Source organism: Anolis carolinensis, chromosome 1 (genome assembly GCF_035594765.1).
Source record: "Anolis carolinensis isolate JA03-04 chromosome 1, rAnoCar3.1.pri, whole genome shotgun sequence".
Lineage (NCBI taxonomy): Eukaryota > Metazoa > Chordata > Lepidosauria > Squamata > Dactyloidae > Anolis > Anolis carolinensis.
The window spans coordinates 24400253-24426973 of record NC_085841.1 but is presented as its reverse complement, the minus strand read 5'-3'; the positions used below and the strand labels follow the sequence as shown (position 1 = coordinate 24426973).

The 26721-nt window shown below is 40.7% G+C and overlaps 1 protein-coding gene and 1 long non-coding RNA gene across 3 annotated transcripts in view; one reads left to right on the top strand and one right to left on the bottom strand.

Moving 5' to 3' along the window:
• Window positions 1–256: 256 nt before the first annotated feature.
• srbd1 (S1 RNA binding domain 1) overlaps window positions 257–26721 on the bottom strand; it is a 226358-nt gene continuing 199893 nt past the window's right edge. For both annotated transcript variants that reach the window (XM_062971303.1, XM_062971308.1), the window contains 3 exons: window positions 24291–24443; window positions 6840–7024; window positions 257–1608 (listed from right to left, as the gene is read on the bottom strand). In XM_062971303.1, coding sequence (XP_062827373.1) covers window positions 1319–1608; window positions 6840–7024; window positions 24291–24443 — 628 coding nt within the window. In that variant the 3' untranslated portion in view covers window positions 257–1318. The remainder of the gene's footprint in view (window positions 1609–6839; window positions 7025–24290; window positions 24444–26721) is intronic.
• On the top strand, window positions 17146–18300 carry LOC134296408 (uncharacterized). Its single transcript, XR_010003141.1, has 2 exons — window positions 17146–17679; window positions 17763–18300. It is a non-coding gene; the product is annotated as an uncharacterized LOC134296408 (long non-coding RNA).

The window sequence follows — 26721 nt, the reverse complement described above, 5'->3', positions numbered from 1 at the left end:
TGTCTTGACAATCAAGATGCATATGATTGCCCACAGGCAACTAGCCACATTTGTGGAGTTTGTTGTCTGGTCTTCTGTTTTGGACTTCAGAAATTCCAACCATTGGCTGAGGCAGCTAAGGCTTCTGGAAGCTGAAATGACAAATATCTAGAAGACTGGAATTTGGCCATCACTTTTCTGTCATTTATAGCTCAGGAGAAAGTCCCCCTGGCCTCCAAGGCAAATAAAGAATAGATACTTAGGAAAACAAAAAAAATCTGGGTTTTATCTTTTTTATTATTAATAATAATAATAATAATAAATGATTATTTTAAAAACCACTAAACAATATTTCTTTGCTTTTTTGAGAGCAACTGTTCTGCAACAAGCTAGCAACCAGAAAAAAAATTAACAACTACATTTCATGCTCAAAATATGTATTAAAATGTATTTGTATTTTACTTCCGTTTAGAACAATATCATTCTTCATATTATTCTGCACTACGTCACACTTACATTCAGTTTCCTTTTTAAAAACAAAACAAACAAACTACAAGTAGCTAACAGAACCATAGAACCAATCCTTTTGGAGCGGAGCTGAAGATTTGTTCACAATGAAACCAGTAAGCAAATACCCAGAACTAGCGCAAAACTCAACCCGCTGTTTTAAATGAAAGACAATTGAGGTATGTAAGTCTTCACCTTGAAGTTTGAAGTCTTATGGCCAAGACATAAGATTTACTTACAGCAATCCTCCATCTTAATATCTGTATAAATTTCCAAAATAATATTGTGAGCATTTTAAGTTGCATCTTAAGGATTATGCCGACCTTGTAATGTTGGCAAAAAACACTTTTTGAAGCAGCATGAAGTGGTGAAAGAGCAATTGGGAAAAAAAGCTGGTTCTACCAGTAAAAGAAGTTGCTCAGCTGCCTCCTATAGTTTGTAAGCTGGTAGGGCATCTTTCTCTTTTGACACCTTCTGATGGTACTGTCCCTTTTTATGGTACTAAAGTGGATATGCTGGCCAACAAAATCAGAATGTATAAATATAAGCATGGAACAGAAACTACATCAGCTCACAGATATGGAAAAACATCTTTAGAAATCAAAACATTCTGGTTAACACAACAAAGTTTAAAACAGAATGTCAAGATATTGAATTTCTAGAGTTGTGGATTTTGTATGATTTTTGGTTTGATCCTGAGATTTTAGGTAACCTAACACACTCCCACAAATGTTTGGCTTGCTATCCATCTGGACTGGTCTTCATTTACTTACTGCATTCTGCTCATTGTGGTGGAATTATAGCCCTTGAGAGAAAAGTACCAACAAAATGTTCATAAAACACGTATGAGGTCTAATGATATCCTGGACTGAGGAATGTTAATGTCACATACTCTAACTTCTACTTTTTCTCCTGGGCCCAGGGCGAGACTTCTTCTTTTCTTTGCTTTTGGAAGCTTGTCTTCTGTTATCCTGTGCATTGGAATCAGTCCTGCTTTACCAACTCCAATGTCAACAAAAACTCCAAAGAGAGTAGCATTCTCAACTCTTCCTGTGAGTATAGTTCCAACACTTAAGTCTTCAAGGCAAACAATGCTCCTCTTGAAATCAGGTTTGTCAAAATCTGTTATAAAAATAGAACACAACATCATGATTATAAAACTATTTGCTATAAAGAGAACAACTCAAATTGCACTGTGGGAAACCTATAGGTGCCTATGACTTGTTCTTACACATAAAATCAGAAAATATATTCAGCATCCCAGCTAAGAGTTTATTTGGCTTTTGATAATGAATATAGAATATAATAGAAGTGTAGAAGTAGCCATTTTGAGTTTACTTCAGGAAAGATAAAGCGGGCTATTAACAACAACAACAACAACAACAACAACAACAACAACAACAACAACAACAGAAGACAGAAGGCCTGATCCTTGCAGCCCAGGAGCAAGCCATCAGAACAAATGCAATTAAGGCCAAAATCGAAAAATCAGCTGATGACCCAAACTGCAGACTGTGCAAGGAAGCTGACAAAACCATTAATCATATCCTCAGTTGCTGTAAGAAAATTGCACAGACAGACTACAAACAGAGACACAACTATGTGGCCCAAATGATTCAGTGGAACTTATGCCTCAAGTACCACCTCCCAGCAGAAAAGAACTGGTGGGATCACAAACCTGCAAAAGTATTGGAAAATGAGCACGCAAAGATACTGCGGGACTTCCGAATCCAGACTGACAAAGTTCTGGAACACAACACACCAGACATCACAGTTGTGGAAAAGAAAAAGGTTTGGATCATTGATGTCGCCATCCCAGGTGACAGTCGCATTGACAAAAAACAACAGGAAAAACTCAGCCGCTATCAGGACCTCAAGATTGAACTTCAAAGACTCTGGCAGAAACCAGTGCAGGTGGTGCCAGTGGTGACTGGCACATTGGGTGCCATGCCAAAAGATCTCAGCCGGCATTTGGAAACAATAGACATTGACAAAATTACGATCTGCCAACTGCAAAAGGCCACCCTGCTGGGATCTGCACGCATCATCCAAAAATACATCACACAGTCCTAGACACTTGGGAAGTGTTCGACTTGTGATTTTATGATACGAAATCCAGCATATCTATCTTGTTTGCTGTGTCATACAATAAAATAATAATAATAATAATAATGATAATAATGATAATAACAACCACCTATGGAACTACAAGATGAAGATCAAATTGTTCACCACTTGCTTATTGAGGACTCTTGGATGCATTCTGAGGTAAACCATTATTTTGCATTGGATGACAATGAAAATATAAGAATGTCTATCACGGATCAAGTTTTTTCTCAGTGTATCACAGTGGTTTCAAATCCCCATTCAGCTATGGAAACCTACAAGGCAATCTCAACTCCAGTTGAATGAATCCTCCCCAAAAAGCCTCATAAAAGTTTTGCTTTAACATCATCATGAGTCAGAAACAACTTGAAGTCACACAACAAAAGACTTATTAGACCCAAGGCTTATCTAATTTTGCATTCTGTGGGCAACCAAATGCCTCTATGGGAAGTCAACAAGCAGGAAGTCCCAAACTTGCCCTTATATTCCCTGATGTTTGTTATTTAGAAGCGTATTGCTTTTGAAACTAATTCCCAGTCTGAATTAATCTACAGTTAGCATGGCTAGTAGCCACTGATCCCCAATGATTTTCCTGAAACCCCTGTATTTACTCTAGTCCTAATGGTAGAAAATTCCACAGGATACTGATGTTTGAATGAAAATCAAATGGGAGAAAGCTGGTTCTCAAAATCCACAGTCCATTCTATACACTTTCCCTTTTCCAATTTCTTGTATTTTTGAATGTTATATTTCTTTTGTAATGGCTTTTACTTTGTGAAATACTCTGTGTGTGGGAAAGAGAGAGATCTCAAATGTTTTTGGAAAGTTTTGGAAGGGAAAAAGTTCTATACAGTCAAGACCAGCAGTAATAGTGACAGCAGACGGCATGACTTCAACATTTCCAATGAAGAAATGAACCTAATTACTTAACTCCCAAATAGTTAAACTTCTTGAAGTACCACTGTATACAATGCAGGCAATTTCCTTACACAAACTCTCTTACCTAAGGAAATATCTTTTAATGGCTACAGTGAAGATAATCTTAGGTACCCATTCTGGAGTAACGTGTATGCTTTACAAACTCCCTGTACTCCCCACCCCCGTTATTCTTGACATGTTGAGCGGCTTTGCACCCCTAATCTGCTCCCTATATATAAAATCAGCTGCTAAACATTTGCACATGAAAAAAGCCCTCATTTTGTGTGGTCGGTTGTATAATTAAATCTTTTGGCTGCACAACCTTATATACTGTATTTTCCATTACTTTTACGAGCTTTCTACTGATTCCACCAGCCCCCAAATCAATCGTTTTCCCAAATCCCACTAAGAAAGCGTTGTGATTTTAAAAATAGATACAACTTTTAAATGGTGCATCTGTGGCAATAAAAATTGGTTCTGAAGTGCGATTATTGTGGCTTAGTGGTACAATACAGTACAGAACATGGAAGTTGTAACTAGGATGCAATATCAGGGGCTGTGGGAATATGTATGTGTCCTTGAGATCATTTTTTCAAAAGTTTTTGTCTTTGTGTCACTTACAACATTCAGGCATGATGCCAGGCAGCTAAACTATAGTTTAGCACGCCAACTAGCATGCTTAGAGAATTTCACTACTAGTCCATATCAACCACAATTAAACATTATTTGATCGTAAAGTATGCTTAATGTTAACTTCACATTGTCTGAACTTGGAAACTTCAAAACAGATAGAATGAAGCTGATTCAATCCAAGCAAGCAAGCCATAGTTACATTAATCACAGTTTGGATCTTTCAAATGACAGTACAACAGGGGTCCCCAAACTAAGGCCCGGGGGCCGGATGCGGCCCTCCAAGGTAATTTACCTGGCCCTCGCCCTCATTTATAGTATAATATTTTTATATCCGTTTTAATAATATAATATATTGTATATACATATAATACTGATAATAATATTATCATTTTATACAATACAATACTAACAATAATATCATATAATAATATTAATTATATGTTATATATTACATATAATATTACAGTATAGTGGTATAGTTCAATATAGTATAATGCCAATATTGTGCTATGCTAATAATATAATATATTGTATGTACATACAGCTGCTCTGAGTTCCCTTCGGGGTGAGAAGGGTGGGATATAAATGTAGTAAGTAAATGTAGTAAATGAATAAATAAATAATTTTGGACTTAGGCTCGCCCAAAGTCTGAAATGACTTGAAGACACACAACAACAACAACAACAATCCTAATTAACCTAACTATCTCATTGGCCAGAAGCAGGCCCACACTTCCTATTGAAATCCTCATAGGTTTATGTTGGTTAAAATTATTTTCATTTTTAAATATTGTATTGTTATTTCATTGTTATTGTTGTTGTTTTGCACTACATATAAGATATGTGCAGTGTGCATAGGTAATTGGTTCGTTTTTTCTCCCCAAATGATAATTCGGCCCCTCAACAGTCTGAAGGATTGTGGACCGGCCCTCTGCTTTAAAAGTTTGAGGACCCCTGCAGTACAACAAGCTCTGTTTCAGCAATGAAAAAGAACTCAAATGCTTCCAGACTTTTATTGTAACCCATGCCTGGAACTGGAAGGGATGGATCGGGGACAATGGTGACATGTGAGACTAAGAGTGTAGAATTAATACAGTTTAACACTTTAACTGCCATGGCTCAATGTTATATAATTATGGAAGTTGTAGTTTTACAAACTCTTTAGCCTTCTTTCCCAAAGAGTGTTGGTGCTTCACCAAACTACAACTCCTATGATTCCATAGCATTGTGCCATGGCAGTTAGTGGTGTCCAACTGTAAATTCTACTGTGTAGATACACCCTTTGGGTCCTCTACACAGCCCTATATCCCAGAATGTCAAGGCAGAAAGTCCCACAATATCGGCTTTGAACTGGGTTATCTGAGTCCACACTGCCAAATATCCCAGTTCAAAGCAGAAAATGTGGGATTTTTTTCAGCTGTGTGGAAGGGGCCCCAGTCTCACATATTATCACTGTTTCCTGCCCTCATCACAGCTCTGATTTTGGGTTCCTAATTATCACTCAAAAAGTAGCCATGGTCTACTCTATATGAAAGTTAGGTAGTTGTGAGCTTCCAGATGTTTTCAGACTCCAGCTTCATAACTCCAAGTTTATTGGCAAATGTGACTAGAACTATAGGGCCGAAAAGACACCTGGAAAGCTCATATCTCATCTCTAAATCAAGCCGTGATGCAATTCCTTGATTCTCATTATCAACTTTATTTTCCAAAAAGCTTCTTGTATCTACTTTGAAAATATCTGTGTATAACTATAGGAATTTTATTTTAATGAATATTGACTCAGACTGAACTGACCCATACTTTTTGAACGAGTTTAGATTCTAAAACCTTCCAACAAGTTACAATGTTGTTTTAAAAAAATCAAAATATTTTAAGTTTTGCATTCTAAGAGAAAATACACTTAGAACTGCAAATCTTGAGAGAAAACAGCCTTAGATATAAGTGTATATATGCAAATATCCATGCTGATTGAAAAAGAAAATAATAGATTAATAAACAAATGGAGCAGAATAACTTGACATGTAAATATGCAGAAACATATGGAACAAACTTTGTTCATGGTACATATCACTTCCCACTTTCTATTCTGCATTTTCTTTAAAAAAAAACAAATGACTCTTGCTTGTTTTTGGAAACAATGGGGTAGATATAGTTTAATTTTAAAAATGCCCTGTAGTAAAAATCTACATCAAGTTAATTTGTCTGACCCAGTTCATCTAACCCTCAAGAATGATGCAGCATAATCTCCCAGTTAAAAACCCGGAAAATGGTATTTGTTCATAACCAAATGTGATCATTTGCTTTTTCTCTCGCACACTTGAGGAAATATTCAAGCAGAAAAAACGACGATTTACAAACGATCTTCAAAGGTAATGGTAGATCAATAGAATCAGTGCAAGCAGTTTAGTTATCGCCACCTGTGTCAAAAAACACCAAGAAGTATGAACCCATCAGGATCTATAGCGATTGTTTTCTTATAGCTTTGAAGGACTATGATTTAGAGAGAGGCTTCAAATTTCTTAATTATAAAACCACCTCTTGCTACTCACACACTCCTCAGAGTAACACAATATTTCCTTTCGTAGACAAAGGAAGGGAGTTATTAATCCACTTTCAAATGACTCTGGATTTACACATAAAAAAAAAAACCAAAACAATGACATAGCGATAACTGAGTCGTCACCCTAAACATCTTACCTTTTCGGATGTCAAAGCCTTCAGGTTGTGTCAACCCATCAATGATTATTTGTAGAGTTTGCCCTGTTGTAGTCAGCCTTTTTGATATTCCTTCCATCCCTTCTCTTTCAAGCAACACATTCACTTTTTGCTGCATTTCTGGCTTTCCTATCTCACTGGGGCTACCTCCAATGAATGTTAGAAACCTTACATGTAAAAAGAAAGATAGAAAGAAAGAAAGAAAGGGGAGAGAACAGAGAACAAATGAAATAAACAACCCTTTCACAATAGACCATTTTTAAAAACCCACCATAGATTATTTTTGTGTATTTTTCAAACGTATGGATTTTTAATCATGCATCTAGAAGGACTTTTTGTGATGAAAAGCTTGGCACTTTCTTCCAATGATGCAAAAGCAAACACATGTCTACCCAGACACCCAAACACCTTTTGTTAATAATTTCACAGATTACAAAAACATTAAAAAGTGATTAAGGTGTCAAATCCAAATTCTAATATAAGGCAACATTAAACACCTAGTTCAGGGGGGCTAAGTAGTTACACTAACCCAGTAGCTTATTCAGTTGGTTTATGAAACAGATGAGAAAATGCATCACCTTATTTTTACAGAAAGCTAAAAGACGGATGGAGTCCAAGGCTTCTTAAAGTCTTACTTGTTAACATAATGGGGCATGTCTGTCATGTTTTTAATGCTCTTTGGGTCATTTTTGGTCTAGGAAGGACTTTCTTTTTCAAATCAAACAGGAAGACAAACCCACAATTATTGTATTTCTTCACTTCTAAGATGCTATCAATTGTAAGATATATACTAATTTCAGTACAACAGAAAAACCCACATACACACACCCAATTTTGGTAGGTGTTTATATGGTGAAAAAAGTGTGCCTTAGAATAGAATAAATACAGTATATTTGTAGTGTCTCAGAGACCCTCGAGTCATGACCCCGTAGCCATTATGGATTAGACCGAAGAAGATATGGGGTGTCACGACCCAGGCGGCAGAGGCACCAATAACCATACACAGAGGCCAGAATCTAACTAATATCTTTATTGAAGGAATATATAAAGTTAATAAAAACAAGTATAGAAAATAGTCCAGAATTAGACCCTTCAGGAAAGGTCAGAATTAGTCCAAAAAAGCAATGTCCAATAAGAAATATTAAGGTCCAAAGTTGTAATCCAATAACCGAAACACTCACTTTGCCAAGCAAAGTGAGGGGAGATGACAAGGTCCTTAGTCCATAAAACTTGAGCGTGGCTAGGAAATAACTTGATACTTGAAACAAGGCTTGAACGTGGAACAAGGTAACTAAGAACAAGAACAAGGTCCGTGGAATAACTTGGTAAAATCCGTGAAACAAGGCAAGGATTAGTCCTGGGAAACAAGGCAAAGTCCGTCGGTAAACAAAGGCTGGGAAGCAAGGCGAAGGCTGGATAGCAAGGCAAGGCTTGAGCTGAAGCGAGGCTTGAATCGGAGCGCGCTGTCCAGACACAACTCGCTCCGTAGGCTGACGAATTGACTCCGCGAAGTTGCTACGCGGGCAAAACACCTATATAGAGTCCAACTTTCTCACCAAAGCGGTTCTCTGGGAATCAGAAACGAAAGCTAAACTCTGAGACCAGATGTTAAACTCCTTAAAGATTCTCACGAGAACCAATGTTAATTGGCAACATTCTTAGCTGCTATCCTCGCACTCCTGCGCGAAGCTGAATCCAAACTTCTCTGTTGTTTACAAAACTCCCGGCGCAAGAACACGGGAGAAGTAGGCTCTGGGGTTGTTTGACATACTTCTGGGGCACAACTTTCTTGCAGGTGCAAGGTTTCCAGATCTGCCTGGGAAGGATCTGGCTGAGAGGAATCCAGTTCAGACTGGGAAGGTAAAAAACCCAAGTTTTCATCTTCATCAGGGATTACAATGTCCTGAGCAGGACTACAAGGCCCATGGTTCATCACACTATCCCCCTCCTCAGGGCCCCTCCCAAACTGGGGTCCTCTCCCCGAGGCGCGAGGTCGCGGTTTGGTGGGATAGGTCAGATGGAAGCGACGGGTTAGATCAGGAGCATGGACTGTGGAGGCGTCTTCCCAAGAGCGTTCCTCAGGCCCAAAACCCACCCAGTCAATGAGATATTGTAGGCGGCGGCGATGAAAGCGAGAATCCAAAATGTCCTCAACCTCGAACTCCTCCTCCCCATTCATCAAAACAGGAGGGGGGGCCGGTTGGTCTGTATCAGGACGCACACCATCCGCCGGAAGGAGCAGGGAACGGTGAAACACTGGGTGAATGCGCATTGAACGCGGAAGTTGGAGTTTGAAAGTCACGGGGTTTAATTGCGCCACCACTGGATAGGGGCCAATGAAGCGGGCATCTAACTTCCGGCATGGGCGGTGGGAGGGCAGAAAGCGAGTGGACAGAAAAACCCGATCTCCTACCTTGATTTCGGGGCCCGGCTGGCGGTGTTTGTCAGCGTGGCGTTTATAGTCCTCCTTGGCTTGGTCCAGTTGCTGGAGCAAAAGTTGTTGCACCGCTGTGAGTTCCTGCAGCCAATCCTCTGCTGCGGGAACTTCTGAAGTTTCAATGACAGGGGGAAAGAAACGTGGATGGAAACCGTAGTTTGCAAAGAACGGCGTTTCTTTTGTAGAAGCTTGAACTCCATTATTGTAGGCAAACTCAGACAGTGGTAACAGAGAAGCCCAATTGTCCTGTTGGTAGTTTACATAACAGCGAAGATACTGCTCCAAAGTGGCATTGGTGCGCTCCGTTTGCCCATCTGTTTGGGGATGATGAGCTGAAGATAAGCGAGAGTCTATGCCCAGTAGTTTTTGTAGTGCCTTCCAAAAACGAGAGGTGAATTGAGATCCACGGTCTGTGACTAAACTCTTGGGCAATCCATGTAGTCTGAAAACATGCTGAAGAAATAGATCCGCAGTTTCTTTGGCCGTGGGGAGGCCTTCGCAGGGAATGAAATGGGCTAACTTGGTGAATAGGTCCACCACCACTAAGATCGTGGTGAATCCACAGGAAGGTGGTAGGTCAGTGATGAAATCCGCGGAAATTATTTCCCATGGGCGAGATGGGGTAGGAAGGGGGTGCAAAAGCCCTGAGGGCTTCTCCCTTCGTATCTTGGAGCGCTGGCATACTGGGCAGGTGTTGACATATTTTTCCACATCCTTGCGGATCTTGGGCCACCAAAAATCTCTTAGGATCAAATGCATGGTTTTAAATAGTCCGAAGTGTCCTGCTGGTTTGCAGTCATGACACAGACGAAGCGCTTTTTCCCTGCCCGGTCCGGGTGGGATATAAACATGATTTCTATAGCAGAGCAGCCCATCTTTAAGCGAAAAGGGAAAATGCAGACCTTGGCGAAGTTGGTCCTGCGCCCAGGCATCTGCTTGCTGACTAGCCCTGATTTCTTGAGCACAGATGGGTCCTGGAGTAGGGGAAGTTGAACCAATGGGACTGGATTTGGTGTTCCCCACTGTGAGCGTGGCAAAGTTCTCAGGTTGTAGCAGTTGGGATTCAAAGGTCTCCTTGCGTCCTGCAGCGTATTCCGGTTTACGTGACAGGGCGTCTGCTTGCTTGGTTTGAGCTGGGGTCACATAATGGATCTGGAAGTTGAAACGTTCAAAGAATAAAGCCCAACGTTGCTGCCTCTGATTTAGTTTGCGGGCAGTTCTTAGATGTTCTAGATTACGATGATCAGTGTGGACTTCAATGGGGAATTTGGCCCCTTCTAGCCAATGTCTCCAAGTTTCAAAGGCTGCCTTTATGGCCAGTAGTTCTTTTTCCCAAATGGTGTAATTCCTCTCTGGTGTGGTTAGTTGACGAGAATAAAAGGCACAGGGGTGGAGGTGATCTCCCACCGGTTGTAAGAGTACAGCCCCAATTGCCACATCAGAGGCGTCCGCTTGCACCACAAAAGGGGTTCCAGGATTTGGGTGCTGTAGAATTGGCTGGGAGGTGAATAGTTTCTTCAGTTGCTGGAACCCTTTCTCTGCTTGATCAGTCCAGCGGAAAGGCTGCTTTCCACGGATGCAGCTAGTGATGGGGTCGGACCAGCGGGCAAAATCTGGAATGAACTTGCGGTAGTAGTTCGCGAACCCCAAGAAACGCTGCACCTCTTTCTTGTTAGTTGGCGCCCGCCATTCCAATACTGCTGAAACTTTGGCTGGATCCATGGAAAGCCCTAGAGGCGAGATGCGGTAGCCAAGGAAATCTACCTCTTGTAGATCAAAAGCGCATTTTTCTAGCTTGGCATAAAGTCCATGATCCCGCAGTCGTTGCAACACCATTTTGACGTGGTTCTCATGTTCTGATTGTGATCTGGAAAACACCAAAAAATCGTCCAGGTAGATTATCAAGAATCTGTCTAGATAGTCCTGAAAAATATCGTTGACAAAATGCTGGAACGTTGCGGGAGCTCCGCATAAACCGAAATTCATAACTCGGGACTCGAATAATCCGAATTTAGTCTGGAAGGCGGTCTTCCACTCGTCCCCTTCTCTGATGCGAACTAGATTATAAGCCCCCCGAAGATCCAGCTTGGTGTAGACCTTGGCTCCTCGAAGTCGGTCCAGTAGATCCGAGATTAAGGGCAGGGGATAGCTGTTCCGCTTGGTGATATTGTTCAATGCTCTGTAGTCCACCACCAAGCGTAATTCCCCTGACTTCTTCTTCACAAACATCACTGGGGAGGCGGCTGGGGATTGAGAGGGTCTGATGAACCCCTTGCGAAGGTTTGTCTCTAAGAATTCCCTGAGAGCTTCTTGCTCTGGTTCAGTCAGGGAGTAGAGATGCCCTCGCGGGATCGGGGCCCCCTCCACCAAGTCAATGGCACAGTCATAAGGTCTATGTGGGGGTAATTTTTCGGCTTCTTTCTCATTGAATACATCCCAATACTCGGAGTACTTCTTTGGCAAGGTGATGATGGGCTCGGAGTCTGTGGCATGGCATACCTTGGCTACGAGGCAATGGTTTTGGCAGTACGGTGAAGCAAACTGCAGTTCTCTGTTGGACCAGGAGATGTTAGGGTCGTGGAGTGTCAGCCATGGAATTCCCAAAATCACAGGGAAATGGGGAACCTCGGTAACAAAGAAGGAAATCTCTTCCATATGTTCCCTTATCCACATCCTGGTGGGTTCCGACCACTGGCTTACGGGGCCCGTCTTGAGGGGACGGCCGTCTATGGCTTGCACCACACGGGCATTCTTGAAATCATGATATTGTAATCCCAGAGAGTCGGCATACTCTCTATCGATGAAATTGTTGGTAGCTCCAGAGTCTATCATGGCGTGGATCATGACGGGTCCCCTTTTTGCTGACCATAATGTGACCACGAGAAGGAACAGGACCCCGGTTGGCGGCTCTTGGATGGATTTTTTGACCGGGTTGGCGAGCCTCTCTACACCCGGTCGTTGGCTTCCCCCGCCGGCTGTGTGCCAGTCGGCTCAGACGCCTTCGACTCCGTGGAGGACGCCGCCGCAAGACGGGCGGCAGGCTTCCCTTTGGCTGGGCACTCTCTGGCGAAGTGGCCCCCGTTCCCGCAGTACCAGCAGAGGTTCAAGCGTTGACGACGGGCCTTCTCGGCGGCATCTAGTCTGGGACGCACATTGCCCAACTGCATCGGCACCTCCTCGCCTCCTCTGGGGTATGGGGTTGGCGGCGGGGGTCTCCACACCGGACGTGGCTGAACACTGGCGGGAGCGGGGGGTTTTGCCCCGGCTCTACCGCCCTGGCCTCGAACCCATTGTTTCCTGTTGGCAATCATGACTTCAGCCCGTAAACATTGATCAATGAGTGCCTCGAGGGTCTGGGGAGGATCCACCTTGGAGATTTCTTCCAGCATTTCAATGTTGAGACCCTCCCGAAATTGTCCTCTGAGGGCTACATCGTTCCAGCCGGTGTTGTGGGCCAGCACGCGGAACTCGGCTATGTACTGAGACATGGGTCTGTCTCCTTGAAGGAGGCGCCGGAGTTTGTGACCGGCTGCCTCCAAATTGTCCTCGATTCCCCAGGTCTCCTTAAGGTGATCCAAGAAGCGTTGTGCTGAACTTAGGTGGGGGGAGGCTTGATCAAACAGGGCCGTCGCCCAGCTAGCCGCTGGTCCGTCTAGAAGACTGTAGACCCACGCCACCTTGATGTCTTCTTGGGGAAACTCGGCATCACGGGCCTCTAGATAAGCTTGACATTGGCGGCGGAAAACATGAACCTTAGCAGCTTCTCCAGAAAACTTGGTAGGCAACGCCATGGCCGGGAGGCGAACTCCGCGCTCCCTCAACCCTTTTATTTCTCCATCCTGCGCGTTGAGTCTGTCACGGATGCGGTCCACTTCGTCCTTGCTGATGGTGTAGCTGAGCGGCTGTCCAGCCGGCGCGGCTCCGGTAGACATCCTGGCCTCGGTTAGTTGGTGCTTATGGGTGGCGGAGTCAAACTGTCACGACCCAGGCGGCAGAGGCACCAATAACCATACACAGAGGCCAGAATCTAACTAATATCTTTATTGAAGGAATATATAAAGTTAATAAAAACAAGTATAGAAAATAGTCCAGAATTAGACCCTTCAGGAAAGGTCAGAATTAGTCCAAAAAAGCAATGTCCAATAAGAAATATTAAGGTCCAAAGTTGTAATCCAATAACCGAAACACTCACTTTGCCAAGCAAAGTGAGGGGAGATGACAAGGTCCTTAGTCCATAAAACTTGAGCGTGGCTAGGAAATAACTTGATACTTGAAACAAGGCTTGAACGTGGAACAAGGTAACTAAGAACAAGAACAAGGTCCGTGGAATAACTTGGTAAAATCCGTGAAACAAGGCAAGGATTAGTCCTGGGAAACAAGGCAAAGTCCGTCGGTAAACAAAGGCTGGGAAGCAAGGCGAAGGCTGGATAGCAAGGCAAGGCTTGAGCTGAAGCGAGGCTTGAATCGGAGCGCGCTGTCCAGACACAACTCGCTCCGTAGGCTGACGAATTGACTCCGCGAAGTTGCTACGCGGGCAAAACACCTATATAGAGTCCAACTTTCTCACCAAAGCGGTTCTCTGGGAATCAGAAACGAAAGCTAAACTCTGAGACCAGATGTTAAACTCCTTAAAGATTCTCACGAGAACCAATGTTAATTGGCAACATTCTTAGCTGCTATCCTCGCACTCCTGCGCGAAGCTGAATCCAAACTTCTCTGTTGTTTACAAAACTCCCGGCGCAAGAACACGGGAGAAGTAGGCTCTGGGGTTGTTTGACATACTTCTGGGGCACAACTTTCTTGCAGGTGCAAGGTTTCCAGATCTGCCTGGGAAGGATCTGGCTGAGAGGAATCCAGTTCAGACTGGGAAGGTAAAAAACCCAAGTTTTCATCTTCATCAGGGATTACAATGTCCTGAGCAGGACTACAAGGCCCATGGTTCATCACATGGGGTTTGTGCTGATTCAGCAGGATTCTGCTCCCTTCCAGATGTCCCCTGTTGACAGTTCTAGCCCACAGTTAATTACAAAAGCCCTTGAGTCAGAGCCTGGTTCTCCAGAGAGCGCTCCTTTTAATTGAAAATTGTTTTGGGAAACATCTCGCTCAGAGAAACAGAATAGGAGAAAAAGCGCTAGATTAGCGGAGAAAGCAAGCGCCAATTAAGCCAGTTCCCTTGAGAGTTTCCCGGGAGGTTTGCATCTGGCAAGTTGTTGACTTTAGTCCACTTTCCCTTGGGAAAGAGTGTTCAGACACCTGGTTTGAGGGGAGATTGAAGTCCCATAAAAGTTCTGTGCGCAGGCGGGTCTTTGCGGTGTTCAACGTGTCAGTTGAGGAATTCACATCGACTCTAGTATCTGCGACGTGCTACTCTCGAGTAGACCGGGCGTTGCATCTCGTCTCTCTGCCAAGCCTGGACAGCGATTCAGCTCTACCACGACTAACTTTGCCTTGCCTTGTATCCTAGTCTCGGATTTGAAACCTGGGACTCTTTGACTGACCTTGCTGTAATCCCCACTCAAACAGCCTAGAAGTTTGAGTGTGTTTCGGTTATCAGATTTAAAACTTTGAACTCTAATACTGGACATCTACTTTCACATTACTGGACTATATTTGACCTTTTCTGAAAGGACTACTGCTGGACTATATACTCTGCTTATTTTGTTTGACTCCTTTATTTCTTTAATAAAGATATTAGATTGTTTATTGGCCTCTGTGTCTGGTTCCCAGTACCCACGCTGCCCTGAGGCGTCACAATTACCCCTGAGGGGTAATTGGGGGCTATACTTTCCCCACCCTGATCCAGTTTCTCAAACCAGAGCCAGCCTAAACAACAGACCATACATATCATACCAGGAGAGTCCAATTGCCAACCTAGCTGGATAAGAGGAGTCCAAAACCTGAGAATAAGCCTCCGTCTTATTTACTTATTACTTACTTAGTAATATATTTATATCTTGCCCTGCATGAGCACTCTGGGCATCTTACAAATAAAACCTATTTAAAATAATATAAAACAATAAACAACAAAACAATTTACGCAGACTAAAACATAAGAGACAAGTGAACAAGTTAAATTCACTTAGAAGAGTAAAACATTTGCATTTGGTGGTGGTGGTAGGGAGAACAACAGACCCCCCCCAAAAAAGCTGTAATAAAACACCAAGCTGAGGTCAACACTGGCACCAAATGGACCTCCAAGGGAGGGAATTTCACAATTCAGGTAACACTGCAGAAAAAAATTCTCCCATGCCAATGCACAGAGTTTTTCAGGTGTAAATATATTAAGGAACATACAGCAGATGTTAAGTCATCAACAGGCATATTTAGGGGGGGGGGGATTCTCTTTGAATTATTGAGGAGCCAAGCCATTTTGACCTCTGAACATAATCACCAGCACCATGTTTTTATTTGTTTATTTATTTATGTTTATCCTGGTGTTCTCCCAATAGGAACACAATAATAGTGATCATTGCATTTGACTAATCACATGTTACTCATGAAAGCTCATGCTGGCAATTTTGAATGGAACTACTAGTTGGTCTAAAAGATGTTATCTCATTCTTGGTTGAGTAGACTACTACATCATCACTGAAAGCTTTTGGAGATCATCATATAAGCAAGTCTACTGCTGAAACAAGTCAGTTTTAAATCAAGGATTTTCAAAATGCATCCATTTCTAGTAACTTCAAGTAACAGCAGGCAAATCAACAAGAAAAATAATGTGAACAGCAGAAGCCAGAGCATGGAAGGCGTTTGGTGGTTCACATCATCCTGACTAGAAAGCATTCTCCTGATTAATGGTACATCTATTATTTAAAACCTAATATATTTGAGAAAACCAAGGGCCTCACTACTGAAACATTTTCTTCTGTTCTCTCTCTCCCAACAGTTGGTTCATTCATTTCATCCTTCCAGAGCACTAGCAGTCCCTCAATTAAAAAATGGGGACCATGGTTCTACTTTTTTACTACTCAGTGTTTCTGATATCCTGAAAGGCCCATGTCATATTTGTTTGTGATGCAAAAGGATAAAAAGACTTTTTAATAATCACAAATAACAACAACTATCCTGACAAAGTATTATTGACTTTGCACAGAATTCTGCCTCCCCCCCATTTCATCATTCAATGTCTGGTGTAAAATAGGAATGGAAAACATGTAATTCTCTAAATGTGGCTGGACAACAAATCCCATGATTCCCGATCCTTGGCGATAATAGTTAGGGCTGATAGGAATTATATTCCAACAACATTGAGAACGTGTCACATTTTCCACACTTGGTATAAAACTCCAGAGTGAAGAAAAACACTTTGTATGCCTATAATCAGTTGTGGAATGATAACTTAACAAGCAGTAACGAAAAGGGAGCCATGGGTACACTTAATACGATGTGGGCATAAATAATTTCTTAATCGGACTATTTGTTAGCTCATAAATCATGGCATGTATGATGTTAAAATGTCCACTATATTTCCTTAGCCTGATTATTTAAAATATTGGCAGTGAAAACTATCATAAATTGGAATAACCACTAAATCCCTGATAGGGAACCACTGAATCTTAGTGTTGATGGATGGACAATGCCACACCACAATGGTAAAGACAGGCAACAGCTGTCTAAGCCTTGACTGACGTGGCAGATGTGACTTGACTGACGACTACAGGCAGACACTCCCATGACTCAATAGTCTAAATAATATATCCTTCCTAGGGGAGGTTTACACATTTTCATACATTCATAAACAAAGACTGATTGTACTCAGGGTTGAAAATGCAATCCCAAGTAGCCACAATTGTCACACTTTCTTGTAAATATTTTACACATGCACCACCATAAATACATACTAATTGTTATGGTTGAGCCTTATGGCTCCAATACTGGGAGACGTGGTCGTAAGACTCCTCGAGAGTCAGACTCTCTCGAGGAGCGAGAGAGGAAACGGCTGCGGGATATCTTTGCAGAACCATCTGACGAAGACTCCTTTGAGGGTTTTACCGAGAGAATGGAGGAAGAGGTGGTTAGCTCAGAGGAGGATGATATGGAATGGACTCGTGTGAGGGAGGATTTGGGTGTTCCTGGTAATGATAGCATGGGAAGCGACTGGCGGGTTGCAGGATCGGACCCGTGGACGAGCTGGAGGGATGGAACGGGATCCACAGCTGGGGATGCTGTGGGGTGTAGTCAAAGATGTTTTAGCTCTGATGAGGATGATGATGATGAGGCACCTGGAATTAGGGTAACACCTGATAGCGATGAGGAGTTGTAACTGGCATATAATGGGGTCTTGAATCCGGGGCTAATTGCGTTGGGCAAGGTAATCTGGACGAACGCTTGGGCTCTTGTTGGGAATTTCCTGAAGACGGGTGTGTTTCGTTTGCTGAATACGTAAGTTACCAAGGACACTGGGCAAAGACGGCGGGAGGAACTGTGTGGGCATTTCTTGTGCAACCTGTGTTTAATCTTATTAGCTTGGACCCTCCGTCGTCTTCTTGACGGACATTATTTACCTACTCGGAATTGACGCTGGACTGGCTGACTGACTGATTGACTGACTGACTGACTGACTACGATCTTGGACGACCCTTTCTTTGGCTATCGGAGGTTTTCGTGGAACCTAAGACGCCTGCACCTGGCTATCGACCTCGGACCGGATTGAGACCCCGCTGACCGCTGCAACCCTGATTGATGTGTTTGGACCCGGAGTTCGCCCGCTGCACGGAGGAGTAACAACTTAGTTGCTCAACCACAGCTGTTGAGTAGCAGAGAGGAATCTGCTGCCAGTATTTATGTTCTATTGAATGTTTGTTTACCAGCTTTTGTTTGTTTAAAGTCCCAGGCTGAAGTAAGCATTTTTGGTTTAACCCGGATTAAACTCTTGTTTAATCCGGTTTATCTTTTGAACCGTTTTTGAGTGACTTTTCATATTGAAGGCGAGTGTTTGCCTAGCTCTTTGTTTTTTACGAGCATTTTTGGTTCTGTATCTTTAATAAACTGTGTTGAATCTTATCTAGTGGCGTTCTGTCCTTGACACTAATAGAGCACTATTTGCACTCCAGGATTGCAGCCATTTGGGATACAGATAACAATGCAGAAGAAGTAATGAGATATGGATAATACACTCTGGTTGTTTTAAGTGGTTTAGTATAAAAGGAAACACATAACATGATTCATAACTTTAGTCCTTTCTTTATGACTTTTTATATCTTGATGCAGATTACAAGGAGTCTCAGAATTATTTGAAACTGAACTTGTAAATTTTAATCCACTCAACAGGCAGACAATCAGAGAAAGGTCCAGAAATATCATCTGGTTGGGGAAGTAGACAGTTTTGATACAGACTGGCAATTTTAAAAAAGACTTGGTTGAGTTGCACAATTACCGTTTTTAACTTTTGGGACTACTTTTATGTTTGAATAACATGAATAAAACAAGTAAATCCACCTATCCCTAAAAAAACCCCAAAGTGAACAATATAAGAGCATAACAAAAATGATAAAAAGTTATTGTAAGGATGGTTTTCCCTTTCAAAATAATGTAATAGCTGTTCACATAAAGTGTGACCCCTGTATCTGCAGGGTTGGTACCCATAGGTTTACAGACTTGCAACCAATAAAATATGTCATCTTTAGGAATTTTCTAGGTCCTTCAGGTGATTCTATGATATGGAAGAATCTGCTGGGGGGGGGGGGGGGGGAATCGCTTCACTGGGTGACTAACAGATTCCTAGAGTAGATACCTAAAAAACTAAAAACTTGGCTCTGCGCCCAGGCATTCAGCGAATAAGCTCATTGGCTGTTGTAATCGGGTCGCAAATCTGTAATTGTAGCAGTAGTGAATGACCGAGGAAGGTTTTGTATACTTTTTATCATGTTTTTATCATGTTTTAATTGTTTTGTTTTTATAGTATATTTGTTGCTGGCCCTCGTGGCAGAATGTAAGCCTCTCTGAGTCCCCTCGGGGAGAAGGGTGGGGTATAAATGCATGTAATAAATAAATAAATAAAGAAATATCTCTCTAGGTGTCTATGAAACTTAAATTAATTTCGTGTTTAGACTTGGGTCCCATCCATAAAGTATTTCATTATGTGTATGCAAATATTTCAAAATCTGAAATTCAAAACACTTTAAATCCCAAGTATTTTGGATAAGGGATATTCCATGGACCACAAAAAGTCTTGTACCTTAAATCACATTTTATTTTTCATATGCCTTTGTAACAGTAGTTCACAAAAACTATTGCTGCTGTTGCTGTGTGCCTTCAAATCATTTCCAACCTTTGGTGTCCCTACAATGAACCAATCACAGAGTTTCTTAATGAAATTTGTTAAGAAGTTTTCCATTGCTTTCCTCTGAAGCCGAGAAAGCATGACTTGAGCAAGGTTACCTGTGGATTTCATGGCCAAGCAGGAATTCGAATCATGGTCTCCAGAGTCATAATCCAATGCTCAAACCATTAAACAACATTTATGTCATGTAAAATTAGCCTATAAGATATCACAAACCCTTTTGTTGTTTTTGCAAGATTTAAAAAAAAAATCAAACCAACCCCAGAATTAATAAACAACTCAGACTCCTCTTCAAAGAACCACAGACATTTCCTGTGCCTTTTTAGGGAAAGCTGTCATTTCCATGTCAACAGAGTGATGTATTTTCATTTTTCTCTAAAATCTGGTTGTTTAATCTGGTTACATATTTCATAGATCATTTTCGCTCAAAGAAACGTGCTTGGAGGGCACTTGGAACAGAAATCAATATTAAAACACAAAGCTCCATCTCAGCGGTAATGCATATTGACCACCTCTATTTTTAAACATCATTGCTAAGAACAAAGTGAAATGCTTTTGCATGTTGCAAAACGTCCTCCGAGTTACACTGCAAGGTCACAGAAAATGGAGCCAGAAAATAAGGATATTACCTTCTAAAAGAAAGGAAGCAAAACAGACCGCATTACAGGCAACTTCCTCTTCTCTCTGCCTTTATTTGGTTTTTGTTGGGATGAACAATTGACTGACATATGGTACTTAACATGATCATGTGAATGGGCAAGTTCCAGCTGGCCATACTTGATAGAACTTACAATAAATGTCCATTTTCTCATCTCTTCAAATATCATATTTCTATTTGTGTTTTGAATAACCAAACCGATACTTCATAATGGCACATTTCAAGTAGGCTGTTTGGAGACGAACTACAGTCAGACCTCTACATTTGTTGGGGTTAGGGGCATAGGACCCCTGCAACAGTGAAAAAATGTATTAAACAATGATATATGCATATATATGAATTAGCACCTCCTTATCTTTATGTCCCCAAGTGCAACTCTACAGTCAGTTTGCCAGCTATTAGGATTTCTGGGAGTTGAAGGCCAAAAACATCTGGGAACCCCAGGTTGAGAACCACTGACTTAGTCCAAGAGAGAAACTTTGCCCATGTAACCTCTCACTTGATAAAGCTACCTCTATAATTGATGAATTTGATGTGAAAGTCAAGTATAGATTAGCTAGGTAGACTAATGAGCTGTACAGATTCTTTTAGACCATTAACTCCCAGCATCTTCCAGTCATGATGCCTAGGGATTCAAAACAGTAACCTTCTCAAGTTCTGGCTCTAATTCAAAGTAAGGTATTTCAAGCAGCATACAGTCATCACCATCACCACCAAACACCATTATCTTGTGTACCTTCCTTTCTGGCTTATAGAGACATGAAGGCAAACCTATCACAAGGTTTTCTTGCCAAGATCTGCTCAGTTTATCTTTCCTTTTCTCTAAAGCTGAGAGAGTGTGACTTGTCCACTGCCACCCAGGGGTTTTCCATAGCCAGAGAAGCAGACAGATCTCTGTCCTCAGGCCCTTATTGTCTCCAGAAAGGAGAAGATAGTCAAATCGAAAGAAAATGAAAGCAGGAATAAGAGAAAAACATGGATCAATTCAGAGCTTCTGTCAAATATTTTCTGCTATATATTACATGTAATGTATAGCTATTGTATGTATCTTTATTTTAATCTGATTTTAGTAGATAATGGGAAGTCATGATATATGCTGAGAACAAAATGATTATCTGGTATTTATGGCACTTGGAGCTTGGTGATCTGCAAAAGGAGATTCCCATATGTGCAGAGCTAAATACTAAACCATGGCACAAGACTCCTAAAATCTCAATCCACTCGAAATATAATCCACAAACCAGACGTTGCAATTTGGCTAAATAATAGGTATAATCTGCTTAACATCTTGTTTTAATGGGCATTTTCTCTGAGATTTTTCTCTGGCCAGTACCTTACCCAGTACACCAATAACAAGGCAACAAATGATGATAATAATAATGGATATAATTAATTGACTCATTGAAAGCTTTACTGATATTTCTGGGGCAATTATTTGGTACATGCAAATTTAAATTGGACAGTTTGTCCATCTATATTAACAGAGTAGGATCAGTAGCCACTATAGGCTTTTTTAAACAGACCTTCCAAATTTTAATACACAGTCATATTATGCCAGAAAAAATAAAATAGTTTGGATCAAAACTTAGATGTGTTAATCCTATTTAAATCAGTGGGTCAAGATAGTCGCATTACTTTCTATTGATTTCCACAAAGCTTCTATGATTCTGAAGCAAAACTAACCTAATCTCAATCGAGCTTGCTGCCTTGGAAGTGTTTTGACTGATACACACACACACCTTTTGAAGTTTCTAAATCCAAGATGGATTTGTATTGCAAACAGTTAAAAAACATTAATAAGCTTTATTAGAATTCAGAACTATATCATATTTCCAAAGTGGAGAAACAAGTAATATACATAAATGATAATTTATATTCATAACATGTTTGCCACATATGTTGTAGAACTTTTAAAAAGAAAGACAATTATACAGCACATGTTGAAAATATAATTTGGCTTCTTGTTACAACCTCCAGTCCCTATTTTGCAGTTTTTTAAATTGACTCCAAGAAATGGCTACAGGTTGCTATCAGCATTTGGAAATAATTTTGCTTAAAAGTTAAAGTTAAAGTTGTTAAAAAGATAAATAAAAAATGCTTACTTTTTAAAGACTTGGCTGTTAGGAATTGTGGGAGTTGAATTCCAAAACACCCAGAGTGCCGAAGTTTGCATATGCCTGGTGTAGATATACCCCTCATTATATCTTTGTGACACACCTCAGGATGCAGGTGTGGAGAAGGTAGATTGGCATTTTCCAATTCACTGCCTGGTTTGCAGTAGAGATTGGCAAGATTTTCCTAATTCCAACTGTTCATCAGTCTCAATAATTCCCCTTCATCATTCCTAATCTCAGAGTGGTACTACATTAGACACAGATTTATATGTGACCATAATACCCACATGGGGCCCTTCCACAGCACATAATGATAGTAGTAAAATTCCACTTCAGTTGGAATTCCATGGGATTCCTAGGTTTTACAGTTAAGGGAGGGATATTTTGATTTCTGAGGCAGAGGGCTTTAGAATCTTAACAGACGTCAAACCCCCTGGATTCCACAGGATGTAAACTTGGGAGGGACACAAGACTTCTGCAAAAGTGAAAACATTTTTTTTAACTGGGAAAATGCTTCTCTATGAATCTCTAGGTACTTCAGCACAACTCTGTGATCAACTTCTGCTGGACGTTGACCTATAAACACCTAGAGAAGTGTTATCTCTAGGATTTTCTAAGATTTTCTAGTGCTATTTTATTTATTTATTTTATTTATTTCTCACATTTATATCCTGCCCTTTTCACCCGAAGGGACTCAGGGCGGCTTACAACAGTGGCAACAATTAGATGCCCATTAGATGCCATATTTTATGGCAGAAGTTGACAATAGACCTACACTGAAGGACTTACGAGATTCCCAGAGAGAACATATTAAACCAATCTGCAAATACAATAATCTGCAAAAGTGGAACCTGCAAATGGGAGGACTAACTGCAGTGTGAAAGGGCCTCCAGAGATGATTCTGTTTAAATAGTGAAGGTCCTCTGAATCAAAGGTCTTTAAAAGTAAAGTAGTGGGCACAATAGTGCTAATTCTGTGTAACACAGGAGTATAGAAGCAGAACTTTGAAAATTTTCTTTTGGTGAAAAGTAACATTCCCAAGCTCTGCTCTTTATATCTTTTCCATGTGTTCAATGAGATTCAAACTGCATTGGAAAACACAGAAACAGAGTCTGGGGACATTGCTTTTTTAGACTACAACACCCCAAATCCTCCAGTCACCAAGGCCAGTGGTCAACCAAGATCAACTCTTCTTAGTTGCCCATAGAGGTTGAGTTGATTTTTAGCTTTTCCTCCTCTCTTAAGTTTAGTGGCTTTGTTCTTTATGCAACTCTGAATCCTTGTTAATTAAAAGGAAATGGGAAGTCAGGGAGGGGGTGTTAATCTAGTAACCAAGCCTAGGCTACTTTCCAGAAGACATAAAATCCCTTGCTGGATCTTTCCCAATTTCCTACATATGCAGGCCTTTGTTAGAATCCCAGCAAGGTTTGCCAACAGAACGGTCCAAGGATTATGGTAAATGCATTAAAGTGGGAAAGTCTTCCATCGTCCCATCTGATACAGTTGAAATGTCTTGCCTTTAATGGTTTGATAGGGAAAAAGTTTGATAGGGAAAAACTGCTGTCTTAAGGGCATAAATTATTGTGTAATCCCATACATATATACGCCAAAGTAAAAGTCAGACAATACATAGTGCTGAATGCATCTTTTCTTACACTGTGTAAGTGAATATAAAGGTTTCAGAATATATATGATCTCGAACAGATGGGAATAGATGGTTGCTCTTGAACAGTAAGGGACATCATGAGGTATATGAAGTCATTTCAAATGCTGGTGAGAATAAAAGAAAGTCAATGCTGAACAGAGCTTAAGACCACAGCGCAAACCTTATGAGTTTCAGTGTATTACTTCCTAGATTTTCCATTATCCATGAAAAATGACCATACTGTAAATTAAAAGCTAAATTAGCTAACTGTAGGCCCATTGTATGATGGCTTACCTCATTGCCATATTATATGATTCTGGGTGGATGCAAGTCTGATCCAACGGATCTGGCTGCCAAGTGACATTTGCCGCTGCTTTAATTTTCTTTTTACCCTGTTTCTCATTTGTGGCTTCTTTGGGATTCCCAGCTGCAAGCTCGCTTGTTTGACTAATGCCCAAAATCATGAAATGAAAAAAGAAAAACGTTATTATAGTTTAAAAATGTCTTTCAAATGCACATTTTCTTCATCCTTCACTCTGGGTACAGCTAGAGCATATACAATTCATTCACTATGAAAATTTTGTAAATACTACTAACATCACAAGGAGCAAAGGAAAATTCATATTATGACTGAAAAAGTGTTTTGTAATTAAAAGTCCTATAAAAATTGGTTTATAGTGGACCTACTTGAATCCTACAAAAGCTATTGTGTTTGCTTCACTTAAAAGATATCTGGAATAAAAATGGACAGAAGCATCCTTTCAAATGGTGCAATATCGCTGCCTTGCAGCGTTTTAATTTTTGTATACTTTTTATCATGTTTTAATTGTTTTGTTTTATAGTATATTTGTTGCTGGCCCTCGTGGCAGAATGTAAGCCGCTCTGAGTCCCCTCGGGGAGAAGGGCGGGGTATAAATGCATGTAATAAATAAATAATAAATAAATGTGGATCCATAGTTTATAATAGTTCAGTGAATATCTAAATAAATATTTGTTTATTGATACTAATTATTACTTTCATTCCAAAACAGAGGAATATACTAGACAGGGATGTTGTAGCAGCCATTCTACTTTGAAACAACCTCCCAAGTGATAGCAATCTGGCTTTACCCCAGATTGTGGTGGGCCACCAAACTATATTGTTTCATATAGGTTGAAACTAATTTTGAACTTGTTTTAATATTTGTTTAGTATCCCCTTGGAAGCCCAGATGGAAGAAGGACAAATAAATATTTTAAATATAAAATACACATCCAATACATTTGTATGTACCAAAGTGTCAGGGATTCTTCTTCTTCAGAAGAGGAAGGGGAGCAGGAAAGTATTCATGAATCTGAGGGTGAGTTGGAGTCTGAGGAGGAGACTTTGCTAGTACCCTCATTCCGGGAGAAGCAAAAGGAAACAGAGCAGAGACATCATTCAGCTAGATTAGCTGCCAGAAATGCAGCTGAGTAATTAGGAATTGCCCTAGCAGCTGTGTGGGGACCCAGGGCTATAAAAGCCGAAGCAGGTGCAGCCAGCTCTTGCTGGTAACAAACCGACTCTGATGCCTTCACTCTCTGTGTGCCTGCCCCAAGTCTGCATCTGGATTTATGCCTGTTTCTTTGCCTGAAGTAAGACTTCCTTGCTTTCTTTTGCATTATTTACTGTACTTTATGTTTTGTTGAAGTAAAGCAGTTTGCATTTACTTACCACAGTGTCTTAAGGCTGTTCTTGAAAGACAAAACAGGACACAAAGGTCCTAAGTTCAACTGTCAGCAATGCCAATGAAATGAAGCTTACGGTTATAGCTATAAGGGGGCAAAATGACCCTTCAAATCAAAATTTTGCCTAATCCAAGTGAAATATTCTTTTTGTCAAATATTTATAGCACCACAGAAAAATGAGACACTGAAAATTGTTCACACCTGTGTTCGCATTCCCTTAATAACTCTGGCTGCCCTTTTTAAAAGATGTCTAAGCTTTATTTCAAAATGCTTGACTGAAGATTTAAGTTACAGCAAGGCTAGAAATTTGAGGAATGAAGAAAAATGTCATTTTGGCAGTCAAAATTCAGAGCGGGAAGCAATGCTCTCATTTTATCCCACTCATCATGGCTATACCTCAGCAATAGTTCCATTGTATGATATATACTTTGGAAACAGGAGGCCCAGATTTCACTTTCCTGAATCAATTTCAATGAATATTTACTGTTAGTCAAGTTCAGTACACATTATTGCAGGTTGAGTATCCTTTATCCAGAATCACAAAGTATTCCAAAATCCAAAATTGTCTATATCAGTGGATGAAGTAGTGACAGTTTTGCTTTCTGATGGTTCCACGACCACAAACTTGCTTTCATGAACAAAATCATTTAAAATATTGTCTATAAGCTTCAGATGAATATGAAACATCTCATTATGTATATGCAAATATTTCAAAATTTGAAAAATACAAAATTCTGGCCTCAAGCAGTTTGTATAAGGAATACTTGAACTTATATCACATTGTTTCCCAATGGACTGCTACTTACAGATTGTTATTTCATTATTTTATTGTATTGTATATCACTTAGAGGCTTCTAGATTAAAAACTGGCATAGAAAATGCTGCACTTGTTAGATAATTTAGTGTTAATCTGCCCCAAGGAATGGGTGTACTAAAGTTATTCTCAACTTTATATTCTTATTTTTATGTGCTGAAGTACAAGCCCAGTTTTAGATTAGCAGACAAAATTATACATATTA